This window comes from Ursus arctos, unplaced genomic scaffold (assembly GCF_023065955.2).
Source record: "Ursus arctos isolate Adak ecotype North America unplaced genomic scaffold, UrsArc2.0 scaffold_1, whole genome shotgun sequence".
Classification (NCBI taxonomy): Eukaryota; Metazoa; Chordata; class Mammalia; order Carnivora; family Ursidae; genus Ursus; species Ursus arctos.
The window spans coordinates 89512511-89524405 of NW_026622763.1; the positions used below are offsets into that span (position 1 = coordinate 89512511).

Here is an 11895-nt window from a genome sequence, read left to right on the forward strand (position 1 = left end):
CCCATCTTCTAAGGCCAAATCACTTTATTTTGCTTTGACAGCCGTACAGTTTTCTAGGTGCCACCAGCGCTCCAGCTCTCAACTCAACCCTTTTCAATCTAATCAGTTTTCTCGAACGCTAATTTATGGTTCTAAGGTGACTGCCTTTGCAATGAAAGCCCTCTCACCTCCATGAAATGTTTAACATGTAATGAGAAGGAATGTATAGTTAATAGATTCATATATTTAACAAATATTTTTTATGTGACTCAGGTGGATCTAGGGGATACTATGGGCAGTGAGAAAGAAACAGGGGCGCCTGGGTGGCTCAGTTGGTTAAGCATGACTCTTGACTTCGGCTCAGGTCATGATCTCAGGGTCAGGTTCTGTGCTCAGCGAGGAGTCTGCTTGGGATTCTTTCTCTCCCTCTCCCTCTACCCCTCTCCCTGCTGGTCTCTCTCTCTCTCTCTCTCAAATAAAATAAAATAAAATAAAATAAAATAAAAAGACACTGAAACCATGACCTCCAGCTTCAGGAAGCTTCCAGTCAGAGAATCATAGAGGAATAAAATCGTGACTGTCCAAAGGAATATCAAAGGCCATGCACATGTGTTGAGAGTAGACAGGTAGTGGTGACCTGGGCAGCAGTGGGAGGAGTGGCCAGGAGGGTTGCCCTAACAGCACCTGCTACTCACAGGTCTTTTCTCTTGTCGTCAGAACGAGGGTGTCCTGGGCTCCCAGACTGTTTCACTGCCCCTTTCCACTCCACCGTGCGGCCTTGGCCCTCCTGCTCTTATGGAAACATAAGAGGCTATTCTACAGCTCCTTCTAACTGCAGCGTTCTTCCTTCTTTGCTTCCAACTCATGGGAGACATATGTGGTCACCTGCCTGCAGCACCGGCCTCACCCACGTGTCCATCTCTTCAGCACGACTGCTGAACAGCCATGACGTGCCAGGCACTCTGTGAGAGGCAGGACACACAGTGACATCATGCCGCCTGCCCTCGTGGCAGCGTCCAGGCCTTGACTATCAGTTTGGGTTCATGGAGTCCCCCCAAAGGGATACATGTAGCATTTAGATGTTGTGGACTCAGCAAAATTGGGAAGTCCTGGTTTATCCCCTGAAGGGCTCAGGACGGTGGTCTGCATCTCTCAGGTGCTTAACACGCTCTTGGTGAACCCGCCCCTCTTCGGTGTCGATACCTTGCTCGCCTTAGGACACAGAGCCCTTCAGGGCACAAATGGTACCAGGGAACCACTCTTTCAGCGTAAGTACTGCCATAGCATAATGGCCTTCACTCCATAGATGTTTACGGAACACTGGCTGCTGTGCTGGATGGATGTGGAAATGAATAAACACAGCTCTGGGTACAGAGTACACATTCAATAGCCCCCCCCCCCTTGATTGTGTGGGGACACACTGTCCCAACCTAAGGGGCCCTGTAGCAAGCAACATGGGTGAGACAGAGCTGATGCTGGTCTGTCTTCAGGGAAATTATGCTCCATGAGGGTCTTGAGACCATATGCCAGAGGCTATATTATCGCCATATGCAGGGAGGACTTCTCGAAGGGCAAACACAAGGAGCTGGAAATGGAGGGGGTGATAAAGCCCATTCATTTCTGGCTAGGGTTGATTAGGAAAAAATTCTGGGAGCTGTGTTTTAAAATAGGGGAGGAATGTTAGAGAGGTGATAGTGAGAAATGAAAGAATTCTCTTTCTGGAAGGGAGCCTTCCCTCAGTCTCCCTGGCTTGATTACCTTGCAGTTGAAACCATAGAAAGTCAAGGAGACCTAGAAGAAAAGGTGCCTCTTGCCTCTAGGAGTCTTGGGGTCTTGCCCATTTGTTCTCCAGTTGTTCAGTAGAGGTGCGGTGCAGTCTGTGTTGTGGGCGGAGAGGAGAAATGGCCCCAAGAGGAACTTCTGAGGGCTCTCTGACGTTTTGAGAGTCTGACTTTCAGTGATAGAGATCAAGGCATGCCAAGCAGGACCTCTTCAAGACCAACAGCTTTAAAAACGAATTTTAATTAATGAAACTGCAAGCTGAAAGAAACAGGGAAGAGACATCTCTCTTTTTCCATCTTTGCTCTTTGTCTGCACCTGTCCCCAGCTCACAGGGGCGCCTCGGCCAGCCCTTGCAACACCGGGGGCTGGGCATGAGGCCAGCCTTTCTTAGATGAAATCCGGGCTGCCAGATCACCCCGCCCACCACACTTCCCCCGGCCCGAGGCCCACCCCTCTCCTGGGAGACACAAAGGGCTTCTGTGACTCAAGCTAGAGCTCACAACCCTCCTCTTTCTTTCCAGCCACAGGGTGAGGCTTCGGGGCGCATCTCAAGGAGGCAACCCTGGCCTGACTTGCTATGTTGCAAACAGCATGGATGTTTCCATTGCTCAATCCCTGGGGCCACCACTCCAGACCTACACGCCTATTTCACTCCAGTGTAGACCTTACGCAGAAATGTCAAGGGTCCCTATTGGGCTCCAGCTGAAGTGGAGGGCAGGGGTGGTCTGGAGAGGAAGGGGTATTTCCAAAGCCCTTGCCGAGGATACACTGGGATGGTGCCATTTGTTTTGTATATGTATCCTCTGAAGATTCTCCTGGTGATTCCAGAAGGAGGTGTTCTTAACCCGATTTTACTCAGCGGGGGACAGAAGCTCAGAGAAGTTGCGTAACTTGTTCAAGGTCCTATAACTGTTACGTGGTTGTAGCAAGGCTTGAGTCTAGAACTGGCCAATGCCAAATCCTTTGTTTTTTCCTGTTAGAGTTCATTGCTTAGGGTTTGAATCGAACAGCCCGGCATTTACCAGGTCAAGAGAGACGAGAAATGTCTGCGTCTACTCCTCCGTCTCCCACCCCCAAGTACCCTAGTCTACTCCTGTCAAAACACCCCTTGGCCTTGGATTGACATGGTCTGGTGGCAGGGGTTGGAGACCCGGGGTGGTGTGGGAGGCCGCACAGAACAGCGGGCTAGATCTGTCTGTGTCACTAACGGGGCCATTGTCAGTGTGTCTTTCCCAGTCTGGGGGACTCAGGTCCTCCTGCTGTGAGAGGAAGGTAGTTGGTTGGACAGATTGTCTGATCTTCCCGGGTCTGTTTCTTATGTCTAAACAGAGGTTGTAAGATTCCGCCCGCTTCATGAGGTTGTGGTAAGGGTAAAGCTAATATGTATAACGCTCTTAGGAGAGCATAAGTGTATTGCTCTTGCTATTATTCCTGGATGCAAACCTTTCCAAGATTCTATTAATTTAAAACAAACATATGGAAAACAACATACCGAGAATTTAAAGCTGAGTGCCACCACTCTGAATTTTTCTTTTCTAATTTTCGCCTTCGTGCGTGCGTGTGTGTGCGTGTGTGTGTGTGTGTGTGTGTGTGTGAGTGATAAAGCGTTGGGAAAGGTGAAGGCAGATAATGTTCACTTCTCTGTAATGCTTGCTTGGAACAGGCCCAGCTTAGTAGGCTCTGCTCTAAATGAAAGGAACAGGAAGTACGGGGACTGCAGCATGACAGACGGGAGAATCCCGGGGACCCTAGGCTAGCTCTGTCCAATAAAAATATAATACTAGTCACATTTGTGACTTTCAATTTTCCAGTAGCCACATTTTAAAAGCAAAAAAAACAAAAACAAAAACAAAAAACGGTAAAATCAATCCTAGCTCTTTTTTTTTAATTGAAGATGTCTAAAATATTTCAATTACAATCCATGTAAAAATTATTAATGAGATATTTTCCATTCTCTCACTCATATCAAGTCTTTGAAAGCCAGCGTGTAGGTCACAGCCAGGGCACCTCTCCATTTGAATTAGTCACGTTTGCAGGGCTCGGGAGCTACGCGTGCCCTGTGGCTCCTAGACTGGACCGCTTAGGCCCAAACCCTCCGGAGCTTCTATCTGCTAAGTCAGCCAGAACATATCTTGTTGCCTGGATATCTGGAGTGGAAGGAGGGAAATGATTCTTCTTAGGAGTCAGGCAAGGGACGAAGGACCTCTCTTATGCCCCACACTTGCATCCCTGTGTTCTTGACTTTCATGGAGATCACAGTCTCCCTCCAGACACTTCCCTGCAATCCGTGACTCCCAGGCACGTTTACTTTTGCTGAGGCATGAGTACCCCCCAAGCACCAGCCCTGTACATGGCTCTGTGACTCTGTCCTTGCTATCCTGCTTGCTGCTAGCTCTTTCGACACAGTAAACATGTCTTACGTGGGGCAGGGGGGGGGATGGAGTTGAGAAGAAAGCCCACTCCTGGTTCCTGCAGTGAAAGCCAAATGTGATCTACAGGTTCTAAGCCAGTTCTGTGTGTTGAGTTGGCAGTCCCAGGCAAAGCTGCGTAGGATAGAAGTGTTCACAGACGGAGATATTCTAGAGGGCCGTCGTGTGCTCAGATGTTTTCCCCACGGGGCAGACCCCCTGGAATTGCCTGCGTTGTAGGGCAGTCATTGTCTGCGCTCCGCAGTGGGCCTTGTTGTACCCGCCTACCTGGCACACATCTTCCCTTCATTGGTGATCGTCCTTCCAATCATCTTTCAGGACCAACCCCGCACTGCTGCAACCCAAACTCGACCATCATTTTCTGTCTCCTGGGCCCCTGACTTTGGCAGGGGAGTGATGCAAGAATGGAAGACAATTGGAGCCACTGCAACGCAAAGAGAGCAGCTTGGGAGTTTCTTCTGCTTGCTGCCTGGCTCCCGTCATGAGGCCCAGGGGTCCGCTTTCACCTTCCATTCTCCGAGCAGTTCCACATCCTTCCAGGAGATTCCATTTCTCCCTCTTTTAAGTTAGCTGGGATCTGTTTCTGTTGCTCCCCAACCAAACGCAAACAGATGCCCACTTTGAGCAGCCGATGGGCTGTCATCTGGCTCAGGCTCTGCAGCCCAGGGGAGCCAAGAAGTAGAAAAGGAAAAGAAGAAGGATTAAGTCGTCAAACCAGAGATTGCTTTTCCGGCCTCCAGCGGTGGCAAGGGTGGGAGAGGGCTCACTGTCTCTAGAGCTTTTTTTTTTTTTTTTTAAGATTTTATTTATTTATTTGACAGAGAGAGAGACAGCCAGTGAGAGAGGGAGCACAGGCAGAGGGAGTGGGAGAGGGAGAAGCAGACTCCCAGCGGAGGAGCCCGACATGGGGCTCAAACCCAGAACACTAGGATCATGCCCTGAGCCAAAGGCAGATGCTTAACGACGAGCCACCCAGGTACCCCACCAGAGCTTTTTCTCATCCCTTCTCGCACTTCTGTCTTAGGACATCCCTGGGAGGCGCGATCCCCATGTTCTGAGGTGGGGCAGGCTGCCCACGGCTCAGAGGTGGCAGAGAAAACGCTTTATCCAGACTCTACCATGCTGCCGCCACTTTCTGTCCCTAGGAGAGCAGCAGTTGGGGAGATGGCCACCACTGGGTGACATTTCTTTAATCATATCCTTTAGAATCTTAGGGCTTTGTATTGGTTTAAGAATTGGAAGGGACTCTCAGAGAGAGCCCCAGAGAGAGGCCCTGATTGCCACACCGGTCTGGCTGGAGGTGAGCTGGAACCCACTCTTGGAGCTCGCGGTCGAGTGTTCCAGGTCTCCTCGCTACTCACAGTCTGGTCCCTGGACCAGAAGCATCCACACCATCTTGGAGCTTCTTAGAAAAGCAGAATCTCAGCCCTGCCTCCCCCCACCCCAACCTGATCTACAGAATGAGTTACGGAATCCGAATCTGCATTTTATCTGATTCCAGGTTGTTCGATGCCTGTGGAAGTTTCAGAAGCCTTGTATATACCTGGTGTGATATTGTTCTTCCGTGTTCCTGAAGGAAACAGTAAGTCAATACATCGAGGTCTGGTCTCTAGTCCTGTGAGGAGCTCTCTCTTCATGAAAGCTTCCATTTTGAGTCACTTTTGAGAAGGATCCCTGCAAATTGTGAAATTCAATCTCTTTGTCTTTTCAATAAAAGCCACCTGTGTGTTAGGCCTGAGGACTTTATAACTAATTAATTACAGAGATACTTGCCTGTTGCAATGGAAAAACTTAACACGATCCTAATCAGCAAGTTTATTAATCTATCCTGGGTCCTTTTGACTGACATCCATGCTCAGATTTTATTTTTCACAGCATATTAGGTTAAGAAGTGGATTCATTGATTTGTTTCCCAAGAAACAATGGCTGTTTGTGTGTCCTGATGTGATCCCTCGCTCACGGATGGCTTGGCCCTTGCTCCCAGGAGCTTACAGTCTGTTTGGAGTTTGCAATTTGCAGTTCTAGTTGGAGAGACGAGATTGTGCTCAACTCCTACGTTTTACAGGCGAGCAAAACAGTTGCACCAGTCCCACCCGGCGTCATCTGACGAGGCCCAGAGTTGTGGGACCTGGTGTAGGCAAAAAGGTCAGGCGAGCCTGAGAGGCTCCAGGTCCCAAGGGGAGTCTGGAGCTCTCTGCAGAGCAAGTAGGTTCCACCGAGGAAGTCTGTCCACAGGTGCAGGGTGCAGCCTCAGCTCGTGGGCATCCTGAGGCTAAGGTGGAAGCGGGGTCCTGAGTCAGGGGCAAACAGGCCCAATGATACTGAAAAGCACGGTCCAACTTATGCAGGGCCGTAAGTCATAGCAGTTTATACTCTTACAAGCCCCTGCGAGGTGGACATTGTGACTGATGTTTTATAGATAAGGAAGATGAGGCTAACGGAGCCTGCAAAGTTCAGCAAAGATCCCACGGCTGGTGGACCCAGTGCCCATATGCGTTGCCTTCCCCTGCCGCCTGCCCAAGTCAGGCTGGGGGACAGTGATGGCAGCGCTGGGCTGGAGCGAGACATGAAAGGCCCCTGCTGCAGGAGAGGAGGTGTGCCGGGCTCGGACTGAAGCTGGACTAACAGATCGATCAAGGCCGCAAAGCAGGAGGATTGGCTCTGATGGAATCCGGACACCCGACCCTCTTCCCTGCTGTAACGCTGCACGGAGACAATCGTCACCTGTCCCACTCCTGGGACACTGAGCTCAATGGCAGGAATGGCTGGCTGCAAAGCTCAGCAGAGGGTGAGCTCTCCCGGCTGGACTGATGAAAGGCTGGAGAGGGAGAGTGGCTTGGGGGGGGGGGCGTCCAGAAGTGAGAAGAGGCTCTCTTGAAGAGAAGTAACCTGCCTGCCCGCTCATCAGCCTGGCGAGGTGACCCAGACGCGCGCTCCTGGAGGTTGGCGGTGAAGCCGGCTCCGTGGGGTTCTTGTGCCAGGGTGCGCCTGGCGAGCGAGGGCTCGGATTGCAGAGCCAGGCTGCTGCTCTCCTCTGGTCTTGAAGGACAGAACCTTTGGGTGACCCTGACAGCCGAGCTCCAGGCTGTGTCTGAGTTGCCCTGACTCCCGCCGGGGCACACAGAGTGCCCTCCCAGCCACCTATTCTGGGCCTTCCCCCCTTAAGGGCAGCCCTGAGTGTTTCTGCAGAACTTCTGTTTGCCTGCGGCTACGCAGTTGCACCGGTCCCACCCGGCGTCATCTGACGAGGCCCGGAGCAAGAGGTGGGGGTCAGCTGCGCTCTCTCCGCGGCTCCTCTGGGTTCTGTCCACCCACACACCCGGGTCTTCTGGGACCACTCCCATTGCACCCCGAGGCCACTGGAGCTGAGGTTCAACTCACAAGAAGGTCAAGGTGACCCAGAAGGGCTTAGGGCCAAGATCCTTAACTTTTTTTTTTTTTTTTTTGATTTTTTGACTTTCTACAAAGGCCAAGTAAGTGATGACTTCAGGACATGGAGTTCCAGAAACAACTGGAGAGAGGAACAAAGTCTCCCTTGGTTGGGGTGTTGTAGCAAAAGCATTTAGAGAGCGAGATCTTTGAGTGTCATGCGGCCAGAAGACCCCTGTGCTGGTTAAGCTCAGTGGGCCCGCCTGGTGGGTGCTGAGCTTGCAAGGAGCTGTCAACAGAGAGATAGAATGAATGTTCCTGGAGGGCAGGGACTAAATCAACACTGGTGCTGGAAAATCTCCAGCATGTGGGCCTGGAAAATGTTCTTGCAGCAAAACAGAGTTTTCCGGGCAGCTGCCATTGCTTCCACAGCCTGACTGAAGTCACCAGGCAAGGGTCTGGCTGCCCTGACCAGCCCGAGGCTGCTCACCAATTAGTCAGATTGTTTCGATGCTGAGAGAATGACTGAAATACAACATTGTACTCGAACGTTCTGTCTGGGGAGAACGCTGTCTTGCAAATGATGGGCAGACAGGCTTTTGAAGCCAGGGCTCGGGAGCCCTGAGGAACTGGGTCTGGGGCCTCCCTGCAGTGACTTTGGTCTGTGACAACAAATAAAACAAGCAGGGGTGCTAAAGAAGAAAGTTTTCTCAACGTTGTGTCAGCTACCACTCCTGATGCCCTGAAAGGCTGGCCCTCCCTTGGTTCTGTATCACCTGGCATTCTTTCCCTGCTGGCTTGCAGTTGAGTTTGGCCAGGGGAGAGAAATGTCGGGTTTTTTCCCCTCTGCTCCCACTCTGGCAGTAGCATGGCCTTCCCCACCACTTCCCCAGAGGTCCATCTGCTTCCCCACGGTCCTTCACCAGACACACAGTTTGGGCTCTCGCGGGGCTCCTGTGACACTCTTTCGTTCTGCTCCTTCACAGCCAACATTGCTAGGCTTGAGGGGTTTGCCTCTGTGAGCAGTGTCTTCAGGAAAACACTCTTCTTCTTCGAGCCCTCTGCAGGGCCTGCTTTCCTGTGGGATCCTGGCAGACACAGGCCGACCTCCTGGTCATAACAAGCTTATTTCGCACTGTCAGCATTATTGCTTTTCTCGTTGATTCCTGACTCTTGACTTTGCTCTCCGGCAATCTGAGGTGGAGCAGTGTGGGCAGGTGCACAGGGGTGAGCAGTGCGGGGAGGCATCGGAAGGCTTCTGGCTCACAGTGGCAGCAGGGACTAGCGGGGCTGTGAGCTGGGCACTGAGCAGGGGCAAAAGGCAGGGAAAGGAGGCTGGGGAGGAATGCGGGATATCACGGGTGGGCGCCGCCCGCACTGCAGGGGCATGGTGTCCAGCAAACAGCCCCCAGTGGACACTAGCTTCAAGGTCTGTCTGAGCGGGTGGGGAAAGAAGGGCTTCGGTCCCACGTGAGAACTCTCCCTGGGTCCCTGATGGATGGTGCTTTGTTCCCCTCCTTTCTGAGCACAGTCCTGCACTACCCTTCCTCGTAAGTATTGGTCTCTATTCAACATCTGGTACCCAAACTCCAGCTTACTGTGTCCTCAGAATCCAATAAATTCTATTTCTATCCAGAGCAGCAAAAGCTTGACATGTTGCAAGGATCTCTCAGGCTTTCTTTACATGGAGGCAGAGGAACTCCCAGAGGGCACAAGAGAATGTAAGAGCCAGTCATTTCGGATTAGGGGTGGCAGGGCTTGGTGCACACCCAGAAGGTTAGGGAAAAAAAAACAGACAAAAGGAATATTAGAGGAGGTAAAACTGTAGGAGATGGGGGAGTACATTTTATTTTTTACAAAAGTGGAAACTAGAGGGAAATAGACAAGTTTAAGGGGAGGTAGGCACACAAACACTTCTAACTCCTTAAACTTGTATATTTCCTGTGTGCCTAAGGGTAAAATTTTGCTCTGGAGCAGTGTGCATGGCCTGCACTCTTCTTGCAGGCTTATCCCCTTCCCATCATCTGACCACCTCAGACATGGGAGCAGGTGGCAAAACCATTAGTTTGTTGGGGTGAAACTTTGTGTCCAACCTCATGCTCCTCTCATTCCCTCTTCTAGCCTTTCCTGATTGCTTCCCCTTCCTGGTTGCTCTCCCTTCAGGATCCCAAGGGAGTAGCTTGGTTTAAATAGGAGTCTCCATTTCATCCTGGGCCACCCTGGTACTGCCTCTGAGGCGTCAGGTACTCTTAAGCAAAATATCCTTTGTGAGTGGATGCTGAGAAGAGGTGTTGGGTTCCTGGCCAGAGATATGAACAAGGTGGAGTGAGGGTTACAGCCAAGGTTGGTTACTCAGTGTGTGGGAATTCCTCATTGCAGACACACCTGACTAAGGCTCACACCTGACTAAGGTTCATTTATGACATCAGACTCACACCAGCTGGATTGCCCGGGCAATATCCCTGCTGGCATGGAGGTCTCTGCCCAGAGTGTCTCCCCATACGTACAGCCTAGTCCTGCACATACACAAGCATCAGAAATCTGTATCCATCCCTGGGACCCGTCTTTTAGCTTTAGTTCAGCCCATGGTCCATGGTTCAGGGTCCCTTGTTCTATCTTATGGCTCATAACTGGCACTGAGGACTGCATTTCTTCCAGGTCTCTTCTCTCTGGTCCCTTTCCACAGTGAGGAGGGAGATCGCACACAGAGACCAAGACCAGAGTGTGGTAATGGTGTCCAGCCAGTGCCAGGGCACATGGGGAGAGAGTCCAGCACAAATTACTCTTGATATTTTCCAAGGTCATGTTGGATGGTTTCATACCTGGCAATTCTTTCCCAAGTCTGCCCAAGCCCATTTTCCAGCCAAAAGATCAAGAAACATTTTCCGTTTTCAAAATTTTATTGAGATGTTGAGGAGAAACAGCCAACATATACATTCCTCATTTCGTCACGATTGGCATTTTACCCACACGATAGGCTCTTCTCTGGCTGTCATCCTCTTATTGCTGCCTGGTGCTGTATGAAGTCCACCAGGACGGAGCCCACGGGTGGCGTCACAAGTGGGAGCGGTAATTGCGATTGGCTGTAGGGGAAAGACAGGTTTGCAACAGGGACGCTGGTTAGAACACCCCCATTTCCCTCTTCCTGCCCCAGTAGGAATTGAACTAGAAATGAAATTCTCAGGCTGAGATTCTGGGTCCGGGAAAAGCTAACTCCAACAGGAAGGGCCCCTGGGGTGAGTCCCCATGTTTGATTACTCGCTTGCTCGTTCCTACTCACCATCATCGCCCCGTTTCCTACTCTTCAGGCTGCCCTTCCGGTATTTTCTTTTGCTGCCACCTCTCTTCACTCCCTTGTGAGGAGCTCGGTTCTTGCCCCTCCTCATGCCATGGCTCTTTAATTTGCGGCTGGTCGACATTGTAATTTCTGCCAAAATGAGGGGCTTTGCAGGGCCCCGAGGCCAGGAGTCTGGGTATTTAAGGCCTTAGCCATTGTGACTGTGAAGGGGTGTGGCTTAGCAGGTGGGTGGGGCTCCACTGTGATGTCAAAGGCCTTTGTTGCACTTTGGTCATATATGAGAAATAAGGTGGCCCCTCGAATGCAGCTCAGGCCTAGCCTCAGTTATGAGGCCCTTTTTGTGTTAAATGAGGATTTCCAGACAGGCGTTGTTGGGCAATTCAATTTCAGCTCTGTGCCAGGCATCTGGGGAGTACGAGAGACCAGTAGAATAGTTACTTCCCGCCTGTAGGAAATGGAATGGCTGTTGAGCGTGGGTACATGCGCGTGTATTTAAATCTCCTACAGCGCTGGGAGATCACAAATGTATTTCTGTAAGACTGTGACTCTAGGGAACCCAATTCAATATGAGCAAAATATAAATATTCCTTCTCTTTCATCTGACTATGACCCTATGGGGCGAGTAATGTCGTGGGACCGTTCTGTGCTTTGGAGGATGCTTGGCAGCGTCCCTGACCTCTACCCCTAGATGCCAGTAGCTGTGACAACCAAACATGTTTCCAAACGTTGACTTGGGGGAGGGGTACAGTCACCCCGTGCTGAGAACCATTGGCTTCCCCATTTTAAAACATTCAGTCATCAGCTACTTATTGACCCCCTAGTACACACTACGCACTTACGTACTAGAAATATAGTTATGGATAAAACCAGACCCTGACCTGTTTTCATGGGGGCTTTCAGCCCCATCAGGGAGAAAGTCATTAGAAATCTACACAAATCAGTAAAGCATTACTTCTCAAAAGGGTGCAGGATAATTACATCTTGACATGGTGCAGGATGAGGTTAGAGACCAGACTAGGCTCATGTGTGTTGGGAAGC

General features: G+C 50.9%; 1 protein-coding gene across 1 annotated transcript; it reads right to left on the bottom strand.

Moving 5' to 3' along the window:
• Positions 1 to 10613: 10613 nt before the first annotated feature.
• Positions 10614 to 10978, bottom strand: TNP1 (transition protein 1). The gene is made up of 2 exons (XM_026490287.1): positions 10840 to 10978; positions 10614 to 10642 (listed from the first exon to the last, which is right to left on the bottom strand). The coding sequence occupies exons 1-2, from the start codon at positions 10976 to 10978 to the stop codon at positions 10614 to 10616; spliced, it is 168 nt and encodes a 55-aa protein (XP_026346072.1).
• Positions 10979 to 11895: the final 917 nt, after the last annotated feature.

Excerpts from the sequence above, each read along its gene's own strand:
- TNP1 (XM_026490287.1), bottom strand. The coding sequence starts at position 10,978 with ATGTCGACCAGCCGCAAATTAAAGAGCCATGGCATGAGGAGGGGCAAG. Across the intron at positions 10,643-10,839 it reads TAGGAAACGGGGCGATGATG|CCAATCGCAATTACCGCTCC; the intron begins GTGAGTAGGAAC and ends TTTCCCCTACAG.